Source organism: Tenrec ecaudatus, chromosome 4 (assembly GCF_050624435.1).
Source record: "Tenrec ecaudatus isolate mTenEca1 chromosome 4, mTenEca1.hap1, whole genome shotgun sequence".
NCBI lineage: Eukaryota > Metazoa > Chordata > Mammalia > Afrosoricida > Tenrecidae > Tenrec > Tenrec ecaudatus.
The window spans coordinates 149,007,943-149,030,429 of NC_134533.1; the positions used below are offsets into that span (position 1 = coordinate 149,007,943).

At 37.9% G+C, this 22,487-nt stretch overlaps 1 protein-coding gene across 1 annotated transcript; it reads right to left on the reverse strand.

Moving 5' to 3' along the window:
* Positions 1-2,042: 2,042 nt before the first annotated feature.
* LOC142447159 (arylacetamide deacetylase-like) lies at positions 2,043-13,766 on the reverse strand. Its single transcript, XM_075548853.1, has 5 exons — positions 13,629-13,766; positions 10,361-10,583; positions 9,524-9,593; positions 3,843-4,014; positions 2,043-2,639 (listed from the first exon to the last, which is right to left on the reverse strand). Exons 1-5 carry the CDS (start codon positions 13,764-13,766, stop codon positions 2,043-2,045), a joined length of 1,200 nt encoding a protein of 399 aa, XP_075404968.1.
* Positions 13,767-22,487: the final 8,721 nt, after the last annotated feature.

The following is a 22,487-nucleotide window of genomic DNA, read 5'->3' on the forward strand; positions in this document are numbered from 1 at the left end:
ACTTCTATTGATACTTCTAGTATGCTGTGATTTTAACAACTGTTTTCTTGTTTCTTAGAATAAGAAAATGCATGCAAACCATTTGCAAATTCCCCATTTTACAGAATTCCTTGTAGGTTGTGGTGGCCATGTAATACAATCATCAAAAATAAAATATATGTTTTGACAGGAGCTTCTGAGATTGTTACTATTTTTCTGATAAAGTTAGAATGGTTTCAAACTTCAGCATCTTTTGCCAAACTTTCCATTTTGTTTATGTAGAATGTTCAGATAGTACTCAGATGTATAATAATTTTATTATGAATTTGAAGACAAAAATCTACTGAAAAAAGGTGAACAAAGAGAAGGAACCTTAATCTGTGATGAAAAATTAGAGCCCCTGCAAACTTGAAGATTACCTGTGGCTTTGCTTCTTTATAATTATCATATATTATACGTGGCATGTGGGAGGAAGAATGGGGTTTTCTAATCCTGGAAGAGTTACAGTCTCGGAAACTCACAGGAGCTCCTCTACCTTATCCTGTAAAGTCACTAAATGCTAACCTCAACTTGAGGGCAACGAATTTGGTTTGGGGATGCATGTCAAAAAGAGCCCTAGTGGTGTAGTGCATTGGACATTGAGTTGCTAACCACAAGATCAGTAGTTCAAATTTACCGGCTGCTCTACAGGACAACAATGAGATTGTCTGCTTCCCAAAGATTAACAATCTCAGAAAACCTATTGAGCAGTTCTACTCTATCCTGGAAGGATGCTAGGAGTTGCAATTGTCTCAATGGCATTGTTTTATGCAGGTCATACTCAATACCACTAGTTCTATTTTTCCTTTCTTTCTAAATTATCAGGGTAATTTATGCACATATTAAATGCTTTTGTGTTTTTCTGTCATTAGCTACTTGTAAACCTGTAGCTCTTTGTCTTTTTCTAAGACATTTTGGCATAGTAGTCAAACATTGGGCTACTAATAGAAAGGCCAGCAGTTGGAAAACTTTACCTTCTCTCGCAGGAGAAAAATTAGGCTTGTACTTCTGTAGAGAAGTCAAGTCTCTGAGACCCACAGAGGCCATTCTCCCCCATAGGGTTGCTGAAAGTCAAAAACCACTGAATGGCAGTGACTGAGCTTTTAAGAGAAGACCTTTTGGACCTTCATTAAAACTCAGATTCTTTTGTTTTTTTAAATCATTTTATTGGGGGCTTGTACAATGCTTCTCACAATCCATACATACATACATACATTGTGTCCAGCACATTTGCACATTTGTTGCCATCATCATTCTCAAAACATTTGCTTCTATTTGAGCCCTTGGTATCAAGCTCCTCATTTTTCCTTCTCTCCCCACTCCCCACTCCCTCATGAACTTTTGATAATTCATAAATTATTATTATTTTCTAAAAACAGCAGCATCAACAGTGTCATTAAGTCGTGATGATCTATCTATGTCAAAGTAAAACTGTGCTCTATGGTTTTGTTGTTGTTGTTGTTGTTTGAGGACTAGAGAAGTGGACTTAAACTGCAAACCTTTTGTTTCTTCAACAAGAATGTGAAGTGTTTACATCATTTGGATCCTCTGAATTCCCCTACATATGAAGTACCTAATTCTCCAACATGTCATGGTGACTTTCAGCACGAAATGAAAAAGCTGGCCGTATACTCATACCTGTGATTGGGACTTTGGTATTTTGTGATTCGGATTATGGTTTCCCAGACCATACATATACATTGATGAACAGCTTCACATTTTCTACTCAGGCAATATCTCCATACACTTATCCTCCTATCATTATAAGAAGTAGTTGATCCAGAAGAATGGGTACATAAGAAAACAAAATCATAAGAGGATAAGATTTGAAATACAGGGGGAAAACTAATAAAAATAGCAGTTATGTAATGTAGAAAAGTAAATGAAACCCCTCAAAGGACATATTATTATGTACATGGGGACCTCAGCAAACCATTTCCAAGAAAGATTCATTTCTAATAACCATATTTTTCTTATGTTTTTATATTTACTTTATTTTTAAAGTATCATTGACAAGTGATATGCTATAGATTGTTATTCAGCCAACTAAGATATTGATTTATAATTCTGGAGCCCATTTTAAATTCTATAAAGGAAAATATTCCATGGAATCCTGCCTCAACATGATGATGGGTCACCTGAACTCCAACATTTCTAAGACGAGTGACGTACATGAGTCCATCATCTCTCAGGACATCATATTGGCAGGTTAGGATATAAGTCAAAGGCAAGTTACGCAATTTGCTGTCATCAGCCAAAAGGGGGGATACCTTCACATCGAGGAGTGCTGGATATTTTTTAGTAATCTCTGAACTACCATACATTTTATTTTTGTAGACATATCCCTTTTTAAACTTCTCAGGGAGCAAGGAACTCCAGTTAACAAACTTGAACAGATGACTTGATCCCACAGAGACATGCTGGTTTAAAAGCATGGCTTTTTCTAGTGATCTGTCTGTAGTAATATATTCACTCCAGAACCGAACCATGAGTGATTTGGATAGACTTGGAGCATGTGCATTTTCTTGATATGATGGTGTATGTACATCTAAAATCTGAAGGGCAGGATATATTAAAGACTGTATCTTGATTTTGATCTTGACATCTGGGTCATCTAAGAGCTGAAAAATATTTAAGATACATACAAAAACAATTTACATTTTAAAACAAAGAAGATAGTTTATATATAAATTAAGAGCCGTGGTGGCACTCTTGGGTAAACTTTGGACTGCCATAAATTGGATTGTTTAAGCATATCTTTTAAAAAATTATTAGGTAACAGAGAACTTTAGTTGACACTCTTGAAGTGATTCCTTGATTACAACAGAATAAGTCCATTGGAAAACATGACTCTAATTGGTGTGCCTCCACATAGTATTTGTAATAGTCAAATAAAGCATTGTGAGCATTTCAGATTCCTCTGTAAAGATCACCAAAGTTACCAGGTATTTTTACATAAATTAGCTCAAGATTCTAAGTATTTTCAAGTTGAGGGTCCATATTGCCTTATAGAGAAAGAAATGGAAGCGCAGAGTAATTAAATGACACTGCCAATACAGCATCTGGACATTGCTTCTCACAGATACCCAAGTTTCCCGATAGAAACCTTTAACATTAATTTAAACCCATAGTTTGTAATTAGCGAAATAAAGCACTAACATCTGTACCTGTAATTCATAGTACTGTAGTTCATAGATAACTTCCTCTCCTTATTCCTACTCTCCCATGGAAAAATATTTCATAGATTTCATATTATCAGTAGCAGTTTGTATCTATTCCTTAAAACAAAACCTACTTTTATCTATAAACTAGAAACATGTAGTTCATCATTATTTTAATAATGTCATTATTAGGTGATATGTAATATCTTTTTATATGAACATACAAAAGTCATTTGAAGACTTTATAATTATTATCTGATAGCTATCCTAGTAACAGAAATGGTGTGATAATTTTCTAACATTAGCATGATTATTCTGGTAATAAAGAATTGAAGAAATTTATGAATACTCTCTTGATTACTGAATCTCTCTGCACTTCTTTAGTCTGGTAAGGATATTGTCAGGCCTCAGAAGTATAGTTTAACGTACTAGTATAAGACCTGACGGACACATGCCACATATAATTTTAAAGAAAGTAATGGAATTGTCATTTCAATAAGGTAGAAAAAGAACCATAGCAGGAACACAGATTGATGTTTTGGCATTTTAGGTGTTTTTCTCAATATTCTCTTTAATATTTTCAAAATATTATTTCCTTTTATATTTTAATCTATTCACTAAATATATTTGCAAATAGGGTACTTAAAATGATGTGTGTCATACCTGTTGCACCACGGCTGCTGCTAAATTCCCTCCTGAGCTATCTCCTGAAATAGCAATTCTTTCAGGATTCACGCCATATTGTTCAAGAACTTCTATTCTTAAGAACCAACGTAAAGCACGGTAAACATCTTCAAACTGAATTGGGAAATGGTACTTAGGTGCTAATCTGTAACGGTGGAGACAAAAAAATATGTTGTTGTTACATGTCATCTATCTATCTTTACTTTTTTTTAAATTTTTTTTTATTTTAACAATTTATTGGGGCTGATAGAATTCTTTTCACAGTTCATACATATACATACATCAATTGTATAAAGCACATCTGTACAGTCTTTGCCCTAATCATTTTTTTCTCTTTTCTTCTTTTACATTTTATTAGGGACTCAAACAACTCCTACCACAATCCATACATATACATACATCAATTGTATAAAGCACATCCATACATTCCCTGCCCCAATCATTCTCAAGGCATTTGATCTCCACTTAAGCCCCTTGCTTCAGGTCCTCTTTTTTCCCCCCCTCCCTCCCCATTCCCCCCTCCCTCATATGCCCTTGGTAATTTATACATCATTATTTTGTCATATCTTGCCCTATCTGGAGTCTCCCTTCCCCCCTTCTCTGCTGTCCCTCTCCCAGGGAAGAGGTCACATGTGGATCCTTGTAATCAGTTCCCCCTTTCCAACCCACTCACCCTCCACTCTCCCAGCATCGTCACTCACACCCTTGGTCCTGAAGGTATCATCCACCCTGGATTCCCTGTACCTCCAACCCTCATATGTACCAGTGTACAGCCTCTGTCCTATCCAGCCCTGCAAGGTAGCATTAAGGAAAACAAAAGGATGAATACAAGGAAGAAAAGGGTATTGGGGTCATGGGGCATTAATCCACCCAAGGGGAGGGTATTGTTTATATCTCCACAGGGAAAGTGGGACCAGACTTCAACCCAGTGTCGCAAGGTGTGAATGCAATATCCCGGCGTGGAGGAGGGAACCGGTGGAGAGGTCTGGGAGGCTGGCCCCAGCACCATAAATTAAGTGGATCCTTGCCCCTACCCCGAAAAGAATTTGTTCCGAAGGACGACATTGACTCTGCAGCTCTGGGAGATGGACATATTTGATCAGAGCACACGGGAGCAGATGAAGGGGCAGGAGGAGAGAGTGGAGCACAGCCTGGCCCACCAGGCCGTGATGATGATGTTCCTGAGTAGAGCAGCCAGTCCACAGAGAGAACAACATGGCTGGCCCTACTATGAGATATGATGCCCCTCAGTGACTAAGGGCGATACAGGGGACAGCACCGGAGACACAGTGTGGGAATTGCACCTGACCTGATCCCACCACACCGAGGCAAATCACTGGTGGAGTGCAGCGAAACAGCAAGGGAATGGAGTGGCAAGGTCCCCAGGGAATGCTGAAAGTGGACTTTGGGGCCAGGGCGTGGTGCCCCAACAGACTGGACTGGAAAGCGCTCCTAAGGGCCAGCAAACGATCCCTGAACTAACTACAAGCTTTTCTCTTGTGAACTGTTTTGTTCTGTTCTTTTTCAGTGGTTTGTTTTTGTTGTTTTGTTGTCTGGTTGTATACTGTTGCTTTGATTTCCTCTGTCTAGTTTTCGTGCATGTTAGTGACTCCACAGGTCTGTCTGAATAGGACAGGCTGGATGAACTATCTGGATGAAAAACAACGGGACCGACAGTTCCGGGGGGACTTGGGGTGGGGGAGTAGGGGGGGTAAGGAAGTGGTGTTAACAAACCCAGGGACAAGGGAAAAACATGGGACCCCAAATGGTAGAGAAGGGGGAGTGGCAGGCCTGGTGGGAAATGATCAAGGGTAAGGTTGCTTAGAGAAGAGGTATACTCTAGCCCAGGTGGCGATGAAGCATGGTAGTAGGGCAGGAGGAAGGTCAAGGGAGATGGAGGAAAGAGCTAGGAGTCAAAGGGCATTCATGGAGGTCTAGACAAAGACATGTACAGGCAAATATATATAGGAGAATGGGGAAATAGATCTATGTGTCTATATTTATAGGTCAAGTATTAAGGTGGCGGAAGGACCTTGGGCCTCTACTCAAACACTCCCTCAATGCATGAATACCTTCTTTTATTAAATTGGAACTCTATGATGCTCACTCTCCCAACACAACGGCTGGAGCCAAAGTGGGTGAACAAGTAAATGTGGTGAAGAAATCTGATGTTGCCCGGCTATCAAAAGAGATAGTGACTGGGGTCTTAAAGGCTTGAAGATAAACAAGCGGCCATCTAGCTCAGAAGCAACAAAGTCCACATGGAAGAACACACCAGCCTGTGTGATTGAGTGGTCCCGAAGGGATCAGTTACCAGGCATCAAAGAACCAAAAATCATATCATTGACTGCACACCTCCATGATAGGATCGCTGAAGACAAATGGGTGCATAAGCAAATGTGGTGAAGAAAGCTGATGGTGCCCGGCTATTAAAAGAGATAGTGTCTGGGGTCTTAAAGGCTTGAAGGTGAACAAGCGGCCATCTAGCTCAGAAGCAAATAAGCCCACATGGAAGAAGCACACCGGCCAGTGCGATCACGAGGTGCCCAAGGGACCAGGTATAAGGCATCATGCAAAAAAAAAAAAAAGATATGTGTGTGTATGTATGTGTATATATGTATATATATATCATATTAAATGAAGGGGGAAGTGCAGAGTGGAGACCCAAGGCCCAAGTGTCGGCCAATGGAGATCCCCTCATAGAGGGGTTTAGGAGAGGAGATGGGTTAATTAGGGTGTGAGGTAGTATCGATGAAGAACACAGCTTTCCCCCAGATCCTGGATGCTTCCTCCCCCCAACTACCATGATCCGAATTCTATCTTTACTTTTTCCTAACGCAGTCTACATGGGATGTCATGAGTCGAATCAACTCATAAGTAACTTAAAAAGAAATCTTTACATACCAGATGTGAACATATCATAATCACACAATTTCATTAATATTATAATTGAACACATGCATATAGTCTACACCCAGATAATAAAACACAGAAACGACCACATAATGCCTTCTTTCCCAAACCCAGGAGTATCCACTAATGCTATACGTTAATTTTTCCTTTTACCCATTAAGAAAATAGAATCACCTGGCCTATACTTTTTTGTTTGATTTTGTTTGTTCAACAAAATATCTTTGAGATTGATAGACCTATACAGTAGGTAGCTATATTCCTGTATAATATTAAATTGTGTAAATACACTGCAATTCCTTTATCAGTTAAAATGTTTGTGGGCATCTGGATTGTTTTCAGTCAGGATTTCGCATTGTGAATATTCGAGTGCATATTGTGATAAACATGTATTTCTATGGATATAGACTGTGAACACAATTTCTAGCAACATTAAAATGTGTCTGGCTTTAGATAACTATTTTAAATATTTCAACAAAATCATCTTATCAACATATTTTTCAATGACCAATATATAGAAATTACTTTTGCTGTCTATTATCACCAACACTTGGTATTATTTTTCATTTTAAAATTAATAATGAGTATAAATGATGTTTCTTAGTGGTTTTAACTACATTCTCCTCATGTACTTGAATTTCATATGTTTATTAGTCATTTAAGTATCCTTTTTTTAAAAATTGTCTTTTCAAATATTTTTCTATACTTATATTAACTAGCAGTCATTTATTTCTATATTTTATACAACAGTGGAGATGATAAACAAATGATAGGCAGAGGTTGATAAATAGGCATAGGTTAATATATTATGCATTTACATCTTATATTTATATTTTATATAATTTCTTAATTGAGATATATTTGAATTCCATACAATTCTCCTATATAATTTACTATTTAGTGGTTTTTAATGTAACAAGAGAACTGTCTCAACAATCCATTTTAGAACATTTTATATCATAAAGAAGCCCTGTACTTAGTAACAAGTACTTCCTATTTACTCCTAGTCTGCACCGTTGCCCCACCCCAATCAAATTTCTGTCTCTGTAGATTTTACTATTATGACTATCTCAAAAATTGGAATCATACAATATGTGTTAATTTGTGGTTGACTTTTCTCAGTTAGCATAATGATTTCAGGTTTATCCATGCTGCAGCATTTCTTTTTAATATCCAATAAATAATATTCTATTGCATAAGCATACTATTTTGAATGTATTTTTTATTATTTTATGGGTACTGTGATTTTTCCCTCTCCTTGGAGTTTATATAAAGTATAGGTATTGGCATTCATGTACAAAATTTTATGTGGATGCGTTTTCATTTTTGATGAATATGCAAATCACTGTGGGAACCCCAGTGGTCATGAGGTGGGCTGCTCACCAGAAGGTCAGAAATTTGCGCTCCCCAGCCAGCTCCGCTAGAAAGATGGTGCTTTCAGTCTTGGGAACGCACAGAGGCTGTTCTGCCCTGGGCTTTAGACGCACTCATTGGCATTGACGTGATGGCAGTGAGTTGTGGTTCTTCAGGTTTCATGTAATAATCATTTTAACTTTGGGGAGAACTGCTTTTAAAAATGATTGCATCAGTTTACATTGCTCATCATCTGTATAAAAGTTCTAATTTCTCCCTAATTGCTATCGTATTTTTGAAAAATCTGAGCCATTTTAGTGGGTAAGAAATCGTATCTATTGGTGATCTCATTTGCATTTTCCAGGTCAGTAATGATGTTGAGCTGTGCGTGTGTGTGCGCACGGCTTAAGCAAAATTACCATTTTTGTAATTAGAGCTAAATAATTTCTCTTTCATAAAATACTTAAAATATATTCAAAGACAAAGCATGTACTTGCATAAAAAGGTAAGCGTATATTTTTTCTTTCCCAAAATTCACTCATTATTTGTTAGTCAATTCAGTGATGCAAACACAGGTTTCTATATTTTAATGTCAAAAGACAACGTTTTTAAAAAGTGGGAATGCATACTAAAGGAAAGTTTGGGTTTCTAATTACATCAACATTTTTATTCTATCTAATTACTGTGTTTATTAGTGATCTCTTATATTCAAATTTTGAGCACACCTCTTTAACTTTAGAGTAATGATCTAACTTAACAAGTGATTATGATTATCACATTGCTTAATTTCTTCTGCATTATATGAAGTTTACATTGAAATAAATGCATGGTTTACCAAGCAACCCAGCCCTATTTTTCACCTTTCTCTAAGAGTTATTTTCTAATACTGTTATTGATGCAAAATCAATATGACACTAATTTATTGGCTTTATCTATTTAATCTGATAATAAATGTTACTTATCAAGTATCAGACTGCTTAGTTATGTTCATATTGTATAATATCCATAATGATTCACAGGTAAGAATTTTTTGTTATGTATTTTTATAGATTATCTTCTGACTACAATCAGTCATTTTTAAAGATAAGGACATTTAAAAGTTGAGAAGAACTTTAGAAATGCAATTATACCCATGAGTGTGATACTTTCAATTACTATGAAAACTGTAGTTCCATCTCTCAATTTATTGCCTGAATAAAGCTTAGGCCACAGGTACAGTTTTCCTGTTTGATTTTTCTCTGACTCTCTAATCAGGTTGGGTCTAGCCAACACTTTCTAGCACCTATTTTGTCTCATTTAGAAATAGTTTATATTTGAGATAATTATTCACTAATATGAAACTGAGGTCACCGATTCTTGGCATGTAAGGTCTAAAACCAAACTAACAAAGATCTTACTTGGTTGATATGAAAACAGCATCAAGTCTGTCTGCTGTCCATCTTGACACCATGTCATAATTATATAAAGCTGAAATAAAGAAAAGCAAGCGACAAGAAGCAATAATTGAAGAGAAGGAAGTTTTCATCACTGAAATCCTACTACACTTTTTACTTTTCAAAATATTCTTACGTGTCTGTAACTACCAGTAGTCTTACTAAGGTGTCACCCCACGTGGTAATTCACTTTTGGTACTACTCCCACCCTGCCCATTTGAGGTAACGTAAAACCTTACCAAAGGAACAAATTAAAGGAGAGTCACTGTGAAGTATTAGCAGGATAGCATTTTACTTAGCCTCCTTAAGCCTGGGACTGTTCTCCCCTGAACTCTCCCCTAAGGAGCGCCATTCAGCCTAACAATCACATACTCAGTCACCAAGTCAATTCTGACTGGTGACAAGCCTGTGCACAGAGTTGGATTGCCTCTGGGTGTGTCTGAGGATGTCATTCTTTTAGATAAATCAATAAAGTGAATAATAGTATCCTAGAGGAATGTACTTCTTGGTACAAGCAAAGGAAGGAAAAGAGAACATTTTCTCAAATCCAAGCACTACTGACAGGCAAGGATAGGACGAAGGAATGGAATTGGGAAACGCCAGGAGGAAGTGGGAGGAGCACTTAGTACACTGAAGAACTGCAACCAATGCCCTGGCACAAAATGTGTATAAATTGTTGAATGGAAAACTAATTTTCTATGTAAACTTTTACCCAAACTACAAGAAAAGGAAGATTTATATTATTCTATAAAATCTTACAAACTATCCTAGTGACTGAGAATTTTCAAAGTGTCCATTTACCAGCACTTCCCAAACACCAGCCACCACCATGAATGTAAAAAACAGCCCTTCTTAGTTCTTTTGACTTTCTCGTTGGCACAAACACACGGACAGGAATGTCGTTGAATGTTGTGTCCGTCACAGTGACATTTTCATCTGAAACTGGGGGGACTTCACGAATGCTCATGGCAATCATCATGGAATCCATGAAATGTTTGATTCCCAGCAGCTCAAGAAATGTAGCCTACAAATGAAATTCAAATTTTACGTTTAAAAAGGAGTCCAAAAATACAAGCATATGTTGTAGTCATTAGGTGCTTTAATTTATTCTGACTCATAGTGACCTGTGTACAACTAAGTGAGCAATCAGAACACTGCCCCGTCCTGGCCTTCTTCACCATTGTTGCTGTACAAGTATTTCAACCCATTGTTGCAGCCACTTTGCCTATCCAACTCATTGTTTTCTTTTTCATTGATTCTCTACATTGCCAAGCACAAAGTTACTCTCCAGAAATTGCTTCCTTGCAATAACATGTCATGAAGACTGATGGTTTGTTTGCATATTGGGAAGTTCATGAAATGTTCACTATTCTTTGCCAAAACCATATACAAAGGCATTAATGCTTCAGTCTTCCTTATCCATCATTCAACTCTCGTATGCAGACGATTTGGGAGAAAATATTTTGGCTTGGGTCAGGTGCACTTTTGCCCTTGAATGACCTAAATACATATTAACTTCACAATTAGAATCAACTAATGTCTCACATATGAATCTTCTTTGATCATTTTAAGAACCAAAAGAAGAATCAGAATAGCAAACATTCTATCAAGTTTTCTAACGTAGAATGAATGTTCATTTAATCTCTATGTGCCAGGTTCTCTACTAAGCATTGTGGTTATACATATGAACAAAAAAGCAATGCTTTGTTGCTTCCAAGTGTCGCAGACTTCATTGGGAAAGCCAAGTATGTTAATAGTTACAAAATAAAGAAATAATATACAGGTTTGCACGAGGTATTTGAGGAGCACTCAGCAGGTAATTTCATAGCCATATGGGATTATCAAATAGATATGTTCAAGCAAGAAAGTGAAATTTCATTTGTCTTGGAAGTAAGCCCTGTTCTTAAGTTGGCTAAGTATATAAAAGAAGAGCAATCTTTCTTGGTGGAACCAGTGGTTTAGATTGAGAAGTCTCTTGTTGTTACAAGCTGATATGATTCAGTGCACGAGGAGCAGAGGTGGGAGTGAATGAGTAGGAGGGAAAAAAATGCTTCCTTGTTTGCATGCTTGCATACTGATATTTCACCCAACAAATCAGTGTTCCAAGAAATTATGTTTATTAATCACAATACTTTTTAGTGTCTCGCCCACATATGAGCTAAGTAGTATTACCACATTCACTTCAGGAGAAGGAAGAATAATCTGATGACGTTTAATAAGTGGCTTATATTACCTGCTTAATAATGTTTACCAAGATCATAAATCTTACAAGTTTATTCTTAACTTAAAGTTCAAAGTCCAATAAATGTGAATACTCAAAAATGACCAGCCATTTAAAGCAAGCTAAACAAATTCATCAGAAAAAAGAAGATAAATCAAGGAAATTGACCACAACTAACATCTATGTAATTCAGGAATAAGAAAAACATTAAAATATATATTTAAAAGCTATATTCTTTGACTACTTTGAAAACATATTACAACCATAAATCATGGGTAAAGTGCAATAAAATGCGAGCAGAGAATAAGAAATACCACACAATTAGAAAAATTACTTCTTAAATACATTTAAATGTAATTAATAATGTGATCCACTGAAAAAATAGTAACAACTCTCAAATTATAAATCAAAAAAAGAAATCATGTAAGGCCAAAACACTGTTCCCTCCTTTAAAATTTACATGGCACATGTATATTGAAACTCAACCTTTGCCATAGAGTACTGTGTGGTATTACCTGGAGAGTTTCCCAACTAAATTACATTTGCCCATTGGCTCTAAAGTCTCATACGACTCAGTGAACTTTGCAAATATGGTAGCTGGGCATTTTTCACTTGTTGCCTTCTCTACCTGGAAAATGGCAAGCTCCTTTTCAATCTTTGACTGCTTATGCAGACGTTTCCTCTTCAGACAGGCTTCCTCTGACCAAACACAGCAGGCCCAGCCGCTCCATCTGCCCACACTTCTCTTTTCATCCTTTTGTCTGCGAGGTCTTTCTCACATTCTGAAATAATGCTGGATTTTACATTGTTTTATCATGATTGTGAAAGCCCAGACTTTCTACTTTGGTACAGAGTTAAAGTCTTTTAAACCCACTGGGCACTTCTGCCCAGTTCTGCAGGGTGGCTAGGAGTTGGCATTGATTTGGTGGGAGTGGATTTGGCGATTTATTTTATTTTTTTAATCACCAGGAAGCAAATTCCAACAGGGGTTGAGTCCTTGGGTGCCTTATATGTTTTGGAAATTTTGAATTATTGACTAAATTAGAATTAAAAGACCTTTCTGAGAATTGCACAACTGACATTAATTAAATTTTACAAAGAAATAAGAGAAAAACAGAGTAGGCAATGTAATTGAAGAAAAAACTATGAAAACATTCCCAAGGATCCTGAGGGAGCCATTCCTATGTTTACAGTCTTGACTAGATCTGCTCCAGCAGGCAGCCCACTGGCCATGACATCCATGTCCGGACACTTTTAACATATCACCCCTTTTACGGCACATACTGGACATATGCCAACTATTCCACCCCTTCTTCTTGTTAGGTGTGGACTAGTTGAGTTCCGATCCATAGCGACCCCATGTACACAGAATGAAACACTGCCCTGCCTGCCCATTCCCCACAACTGTTGTTGTGTTCGAGCTCATTTTGTTGCAGCTGCCTTGCCACTCCTGATTGAGAATCTTCATATAGTAAACATCTTAAGCCTATACTCTGAATATAAAATGATGTAAAAGTCTGTAACCTATACAGTGCTTCACAGCCTGATGATCTTTACTTAGACAGGAATTTCAAACAATTGACACTTTCATGACATAAATATTGCCAGGAAAAAATTATATTCAAATGCATCTTTGCCTGTCCTTGTCATTTAAACCATGATTCTAGTCCACATAATGGGGAAAGTGCGAGAAAACAAGTTAATAGTAAAAGACAAAGGATCCTTTACATATTTTTAAAAGGTAAATAATAAATAGACTCAAATCACCATGAAACAAAATCCTGGGAACTTTAGTTCTTGCTCTCAAGTTAAGTATAAACATACAAATCGACAAAATGTGAAGCTTACCAAATGTACAAAGGTTTTCATTTTTGTGTTCATCCACATCATTTTCCATGGCTCCTCAAAATTCTCTGGGAGAGGTATATAGGCATAGTATGCTACCAGCACCCCCACAATCAGAACGTAGAAGGATTTTTTTCCCATGCTGCACCTTTTCTGCACAGGCTCCTCTGGAGCACAGGAAGTGAACTTGATATGCTAGAACAGTGTACTTTGATTTTCCGTGTGCTTTAGCTCCACCTACATAAACTTAGTTTTTGTTTGAATCCAGAGTTGCTCTCTTATTTCATTAGCTGTTGAGAAATAACCACACGGAATGAAAAGCTCAAGGTTCATGAGTAACAAGAAACTTTGGCAACTTCTGTGAAATACGACACACTGGAAACTAGTTGTTGAAGTAACTAGTATGAACTGAGCAAAAACTGGGGAAGAAAATATTTTTTAAAACGGCATGATAATTATGCAAGGTAAATAATTCTTCTAACTCGCGTTGCAAAGAGGAAGAGATAGACATAAATTTTATATATTGACAGTATCTGTTAGTAATAATCATGGCTTATGCCCTCATATAATTTATATTGTCGTGTAGACTAGGAAACATTGAAGCAATGGAGTCTGTTGTTTTAAATAGAGCCGTTAAAATACTATTGATAATAATGTTAGAAATAATAGTAAAATTTATTAATCATTTACTCTATGATCCTAGCACTTTACTAGCTGATTAATATACATAATCAAAGCAATGCCATCATTTTATGTTGTGAATATTATAATTTTCCATAAATGAGTTTGGGGAGGTTAAACATCTTTTAAAAAGCCATAGTATTTTATGTATTGGGATTAAAAAAATCAGATGTCTAAGAGCATACATAGAAAAGCATTTTCTTCATTTCATTAAAAAATTTTGAACTAAAATGCTTTCCCAAACATTTTGATTGGTTTACAATTCCCGTATCATAAAACTCAACAGTTCAGTCAGATAAAGAAGTATCATGCGCTCATCATCGCTGTTTTAGAACATTTTATTCTCGTGCTCATTGTTATTAGCTCCTCTTTTCCTTCTGACCTCCCTTAAACAACTTTGCTTTATTTCTCTCTCTCCACATACATACATACATACATTGTTATATTGGGTAAAGGAACGCGAGCTCACCTTGGGCGCACGGAAGAATTGCAACCAGTTGACATGCAAACACGGCAAAAGGAGTTTATTTTTTAGCTCAAGCTAGGGCTTGCCTCCCTCCACTGCCCAGTGCAGCAGGGACCCAGCGTCCAAAGGGAATAAGCCCCAAGTTCTTTGCTCCCTAGGCTTTTATGGGGGTAGGGACCGGGGGCAGTCCAGTGTTGCTGTTCTTTAAACTTATTGGAGAAAACTACTGGCATCAGCGTTGCCCTGTGGTGGTTGGTGAATTTTGAAAAAGACCAAAAAATATCAAATGGGAAGCAGATGCCCTTTTTAAAAATGGTTCTAGAAAAAATGGATATCTACCTGCAGAATATGAAGCAAGACTCTTACCTCACTCCATGCACAAGAAGAAACTCAAGGTGGATCAGAGATCTTGAGATAAAACCCCAGTTATGGCCAGTAATGAGGGAATTGGGACAAACCTGAGAACCTTAGCACAGGGAATACACAGGCTATCGGAAATAGGGAAGGACACAGACACAGGGGAGTTACAAATTGAGAAGTGGGATATATTGAAAATAAAACACCTGTGTACATCGGAAAAAATGCACCAAAAGTGTAATAAGAGTGCCCACCAACTAGGAAAGCATCTTTAGCAATGACACATCAGACAAAGGCCTTATTACTAAAATCTATACTTTTCAAGCTTACAATCAGAGAAAAACTAAGTGCCCACTGAGGAGGTGGGCAAAAGACCTGAGCAGAAGTTTTACAGAGTTTGAAATCTGAATGGCCAATAAACATATAAGAAAATGTTTCCCATCATTAGCCATAAGACAAATGCAAATTAAAATAACTATAAGATACCACCTAACACCCTCAAAGGTAGTCCAATTCAAAAAATCAGAAAGCAACAAGTGTTGGAGGGACTGTGGATAGTTAGGAATTCTCATCCACTGCTAGTGGACATGTTGGTATATACAGTCACTATGGAAATCGATTTAGCGATTTCTAAAAATTATGGAAATTGAGCTACCACATGACCCAGCAATCCCCTGACTGGACATATACCCAGGAGAGTTGAGAAACAAACCATGGACAGACATCAATGTTCATTGTGTTCATCTATTTTCACAATTGCAAGATGGAAACAACCCAAATTTCCATCAGCAGATGAATGGATTAAAAATCTGTGGTACATGAATACAATGGAGTACTATGCATCAGGAAAAAGCATTGATGAACGCATGAAGCAGATTGCTGCATGGGAAGAACTAGAGGAAATTATGCTAAGTGAGGTAAGTCAAGCACAAAACAACAAGTACAACAGGAGTCCGCTGAGGTAAGTTTAAAAAAAGAGAAAAATACAAAATGGCATAGAGAAAAAGCTACTGCATATAAACATTCCCGGGGTGAAGCCCAGGTAGTATGGCAGGGGCCAGACCAAAAACAGGGGTACATATGGTAGCCACCTAAAAAGGAGAGGGTAGCCAACTACTATGGGCGTGGGGCAGAGTACCTTGGGGAACAGAGCAGAGAGCTCCTGAGGGAGTGCAAAGGATAGTCTTTGGGTCCTGAGCATGGCATCCCATCAGACGCAACTATAGGACACTCCTAGAGTTAAAAAGACAGAACCTGATCTTTTTAGAGGTTTTTCTTTTTAAAAATTTACTTATTTATATATTGGTCATTGGTTTTCTTTGTGTTGTCATCATGTTCTCTTTTGTTGCTTTGTCTTGCTATGCCAGATGGAATTCATAGAAATCAAATTGACTTCATTTGTGGGAAGCGATGATTACGGAACTCAATATTAGGATCTAAAACCAAGACAGGGGTTGGGAAAAAACCATCAGTTGCTCACGTATAAATTCAGGTTGAAGATGAAGAAAATTGAAACAACTCCTCAAGAGTCAAAACACAACTTTGAAACTATTGCACCTGAATTTTGAGAACATCTTCATAAGAGACTTAACCTATTGAATAGTAATGACAGAAGACCTGATGAGCTGTTGGATAACATAAAGAACATTATATATGAAGGAAACAAAAGGTAGATTGGTGAAAAGAGAGAAAAGAAATAAAAGATTAAAATGAATTTCACAAGAGACTCTGGAACTTGCTCCAGATCGTTGAGTAGCTGAAACAAATGGGGGAAATGATGAAGTCCAAGAGCTGGGTAGGAAATTTCAAAAAGGAGCTTGGAAAGACAAAGTAAAATAGTGCTATAAAATTTGCAAAAACCTAGAGTCAGAACACCAAAAAAGCAAGCCACTCTCAATATATTTTAAACAGAAAGAACTGAAGAAAAATCCACACCTGGAGCTGTAATATTCTATGGGAAACATATGAATGATGCACAAAAGCATCCAAAGAAGATGGGGGGGGGTTACAGTCACATGCTGAGTGCCTTTCACCCTGAGGAGCCCCTCTTCAGGCTCTGTCCCTGACAATGTTCTGCTGCCATTCTTAGGGCCTTCAGTGCCTGACAAGGTTTCCAGGCTATGAGCAAGGTTTGCAATGATTACTTCCTCTTAAGCTGCCTGCCAATGTCTTCCCCATAGCCGATTCTTAGTCTGGAAGCTCCACTGAAATGTGTTCACTTTGGGCGACATTGCTGACATTTGGAAAACGAATGACAGCTTCCAGCATCACAACAATGCACAAGCCACAACAGTAAGACAAATTGAGAGGTATGTGGTAGATGTATATATTTATATCCATACAGAATGCATATTTTGGAAATGTGGAGAAGGAAATAAGAAGAAAGTATATTCCTCCATTACAGAGATTATCATGATATACCAGGGGGTACCCCCCCCCCAAAGGCATTGTTTTACAAGCTACTGCATGTACTTGAGTATAAGCTGACCTGAATATCAGCCGAGGCACCTAATTTTACCACAAAAATGGCATTTAAAATGTGCTGGAAAACTTGACTTATACTCGAGTATATACTGCATGTATTTAATTTTTTTTTTTTACCAAAGGACCTTATCACCTCCAAAGTACTCTCCATGATACTTAATACAGTTGTCAAATCTGCAATTCCATTTTTGGAAACATTTTTCAAATTTTTCTGTTTGGATGTTTGACAGCACCTCCCTCTTGTTTTTTGTTCACCTCTTCTGTGTTGTGAAATCGATGTCCTTTCATGTCCCTCTGCATTCATGGAAACAAAAAGTAGTTCCATGGAGTGAGGTCAATAGAGTAAAGTGCATGTGACAAGAGACGCATATTGTTTTTTGCCACAAACTGGTGCACGGAACTGGCTGTGTGAGCAGGTGTATTGTCAAGGTGACAAAAGCAGTTCCTCATTTACTGCAAACCAGGCCTTTCTTTTTGACAACTGTTACACAATCTTTTGAGAACCTCTAAATAGAAAGCTTGGTTAACATTCTGACCTGGTGGAACAAACTCCAAATGCACGCCAAAAAGTGAATATTTTTGCCTCTTCAGGAAGTTGACAGAAGTCTGGAGCGAAGTTTGCCATAAATCAACATTTCATCTTTTTGAAATTAGAAAACCACTCATATACTTGAGTTTTGTCCATTGTGCTGTTCTTCCTTCTAACCTGTGTTCAATATCACAACAGTTTCTGCAGCATTTTCCAGAGCAGGAAACAAATTCTCACAGACACACATTGGTCTCTTAAATCACCCATGATAAAAAACAAGGTTCAAGGAAAACTGCTCTCACAAAAAAATTCACTGTGACCAGAGAGAACCTTCCCAGGTAAAGCCACTGAGTGCACTAACTCAGAGCGAGTTGCTTGATACCCACCTAGCAGGAAAAAGTGCCTGCTAGGAAAGTACTGCCTAGTGGAGCTAATTTCCACTTAGGGGTCGAGGGTTGGTACCCCTCGTACGTCTTACTATAATTCACACTATCTTTCTCTCTCTCTATATATATATAGGCCTGTCTTTTTGACATGCATCCATTGCCTTTTGAGAGTTTCTCTCACTTTTTGTACAATTAATTGTCTCAAATTCTTGCAGTATTTTTTTAAGGAGTTATATTTTACCCTCTTCCTTCTCCAGCTTTATTGGATACTTTAAATTGACATTGCTATTTTCTAGGACTTCACTTACTTCTTCCAGCTGACTTTCAAAAACCGATTACAGTAAATGAAATACAGTTGCCTACGTGATATAGTATACAAAAATAACATCTTGATTTCTTCGAAAATGCATTTCTTTGCAATTCCTGAACAAGCTCCAAATTATGCTTAACTCTGAGTATTGATATTTACTCTGGGCTTTGGATTTAAGTCTTTAAGGAAAAAAATGTGTTTTAAACCTTTGCCATCACCATGTGTATGATTACTCAGCATCAACTCTGTGATGAAGTTGTTCCTGTTTAGCCTTTTATCTGGGTTCTCTCACACAATCATGTTTTTCTCTGTTTACTCCCACTCAATTGTATGTTCTATGTAGAGCCTGATGCAGATGTTTTTTGATGTTACAGCTACTGAGGTCAGACAATTCAAGGCAATCATAATGCTAAAATTAAAGATATTGTAGAAGTTCACAGACACTTCCAAAATTGGTTCAATCTCCTACCTGGGCACATCTCAAGAGACCCAGCATGGGCCTAATGGTCTGACTCTTCCCCATTCGTTAATCCCTTATTCACCAGTGGCACGGAAAGGGGGTTCTTTAACAAAGAATTATACATAGCACCTTTACCAAACTTAATATAAATATTTTTTGTTCTTAAATGCAGAAAGTTGATTTTTCCCCCCACCCTTTCCTCCTTTTACACAGCAAGTAAAACTCACTGGCCTGGGAGTAGCCTCTATTGGCCAACCTTTGGCCAGTGAAGAGGATTCAGAGAAAAAAACACAACCATCAATCAGAAAAAGGTGGGGCAACAAAGGAAAATAATTCAGCTGTAGCCTCAATTGTGCATTCCCCTGCAAGGTGCCCTGACTCACCACAGCGCTAGCAGTTGACTTCGCTTGTCTTGCTGCAGTTGATGGCTACATGAGCAGTTTCACCACACCTGTAACACTTCCCTTTGGCGCAGCTCTTTTGAATGTGTCCATATTCTCCACAATACAGCACTTCTGCTCATCAGCGTGGTCACAGTCAAGAGCCAGAGGGCCTGGTTTGCCACAGGTGTAACAACTCCTCCCTCTCTCTCTCTCTCTCTGTCTGGCTCCTTGCAGTCTGTCAATGTGACCTCCTCTACCGCAATGTTACAGCAGGTTTCATCCTCCTGAAGATCTCAATCCTTGGCAAGATGATCAGACGCACCATCATGAGAACAGATGTCTGGAAGAGACGAGGAAACAAACTGGAAACCTCTGCCACGGCTTCTCATTCTGCGACCCCGGCCTCCTCCAGTAGGGCATTCCCGGGCCCAGGGGCTAGATCGGCCACACTTGAAGCATTCCTTGATGCTCATGGCTGCAATTAGGTTTTCTTCGGTGTCTGAGTGTGTCTGCAGCGGCGGAGGCTCACACAGAGGCCGGGTGAAAGCGGTTCTCAAGGGAGAGGCTGTTTCTTTTCAGGGCCCTTGCCTGCGCCATACGTGGGTCTGCACACGGCACCACGCATGCCTCTGCACACGGCTCCCTCTTGCTCGCCACGCAGCCAATCAGCGCTCGGCACTCTGGCTGTCCACTGAGAGCCAGCCAGCAGAGTGCTGCCCTGCCCCAGAGCTGCCGGGGCAGGCCTCTTCTGTGCACAGCCTCCTGGACGGCCTTGCCCACCGAGAAGTTATTTTTCTTAAGGAATCCCAATTTTCTTCCCTGGGAAATGAAAACAGAGAACAAAATTTAGGCTCCAGACATAGTGATCAATGTGAGGCCATTTTATTGTATAGCGTTAGAAAAGCGTGCTTATTAATAAAAGAGAGGTCATATTAACACTATGATTTTACTTCATTTCTATGTAACTGTACTTTTCCCAAATTAATTTTGTTTTATTTCTGTACTAAGTGGAGTCTGGTATGCATATTGTTTTTTTACATAGGCATTGGCATCAAAGAAGAAAGTAATATGCTGATTCTGTTTCCTTGGAAGGAACCCTTCCCTGTTTGGTCCCTAGAGGACAAAAAGAAGCCCCAGAGGTGTTCTTACCTGTTAGTAATACTTCGATAGTGTGGTGCCTATTGATAAAGTATGTTGGAAAAGTAATTATAGTTAACACTCATTATATTATATAATTGTCTTAATATTCCTCACAAGCGAAAGTGAACATTTTTAATCACTGAAACTCAGTGGTTAGGTAACTTGCAGGAGAGCACAGATATTTTATTTTGTCACGATTGTTTCTTATTTCTAATGGAGAACTAATTTTCTATTCTTTAAAACTTAGTAAAATTTTAAAGCGTAAGCCAGGTTTTCATTCAACGTTTACATATACAATAATATCTTCTGTCAGTCACATATGCAGTTATGGCTCTAGTTCTATTCTCCTTTCCACATCTATTCAGTTTTCCTGTCTACCTGTGCATCTACTTGTTGATTACTGTTCTTGTAGGATTGTGAATAGCATCACTTGCTTCCACTGCCTTTAACTCATATACTTTTTCCAGTGCCTTGCATTGCATTCATAATTTTTTACTCACCTTTCTTTTATAGATTGCATACCTTTCACCCAAGTTTATCTATGTATACACTAGTTAGTAATTTATAGCCCCTTTCACTTCCACTTCTGGAAACCATTAAATAATATTTTTCTGGGACAAAAAATTTCTTGACTTAAAATAACAGTAGTCAAAGTGCAATGTTTTTATTTTGTGATTGATTAATTTTATCCTGCATAATGTCCTCAAGGTTCATACATAGTACAAGGTGTTGCGATTTTATTCTTTAATAATATTCTTTTTATGTACGTGTATTTAATAGCATTCCATTGGGTATATGTGCCTGTTTGTTTAGCCAATCTTCTACCAACAGGCATTTAGGTGATCCATTTTAATTTTTCTGAATAACTTTGTAATAAAAATGGATATGCTAATATCTTCTCTCATCATAAGTCTTACATATATGTTCATTAATCTAGTTTTATTTATAGGAAAAAACATTAAGCAGAATGACAAACATGTATCTGTTCAAAACCTCATGCATAAAATAAATGTGTCTCATCTGTGCAGAGAAATATCTTTTTAATTTAAAATCATTTTACTGGGGTTTCGTAAAACACTTATCACAATCCATACATGCATCCATTTTGTCAAGCACATTTGTAAGTATGTTGCCATCATATTTTTCAAAGCATTTTATATCTACTTGGGCCCTTAGTATCAGTGCCTCATTTTTTTCTCCTCCCTCCCCCTCACTCCCTTCCTCCTTCCCTCCCTCATGAACCCTTGAAAATTTATAAATTATTATTAGTTTTTCATGTCTTGCACTGTCTGATGTCTCCCTTTACCCCTTGTCTATTGTCCATACACCTGGGGGGTGGGTTATATTAGGTCATTATGATTGGTTCCCCCTTTCCTTCCCACCCTCCCCCAGCTTCCCCTTACCCTCCTGGTATGACTACTCTCAATATTGGTTCTGAGGAGCTTATCTGTGCTGTATTCCTTGTGTTTTCAGCTCTTATCTCTACCCATGTACATGCTCTGGTCTGTCAAGATTTGTAAGGTAGAATTAGGGTCAGGATAGTGGGGGTGTGTGTCAGATGCATTAAAGAACTAGAGGAAAACTGTATGTTTCATCAATGCTGTACTGCACCCTGACTGACTTGTCTTCTTTCCACAATCCTTCTGTAAGGGCATGTTTAATTGCT

Coding starts and splice junctions, on each gene's coding strand:
- LOC142447159 (XM_075548853.1), bottom strand. CDS start 13,766: ATGGGAAAAAAATCCTTCTACGTTCTGATTGTGGGGGTGCTGGTAGCA. Junction 10,584..13,628: donor TGAAAACCTTTGTACATTTG/GTAAGCTTCACA, acceptor TTTCATTTGTAG/GCTACATTTCTTGAGCTGCT. Junction 9,594..10,360: donor CTGGTGTTTGGGAAGTGCTG/GTAAATGGACAC, acceptor TCTTTATTTCAG/CTTTATATAATTATGACATG.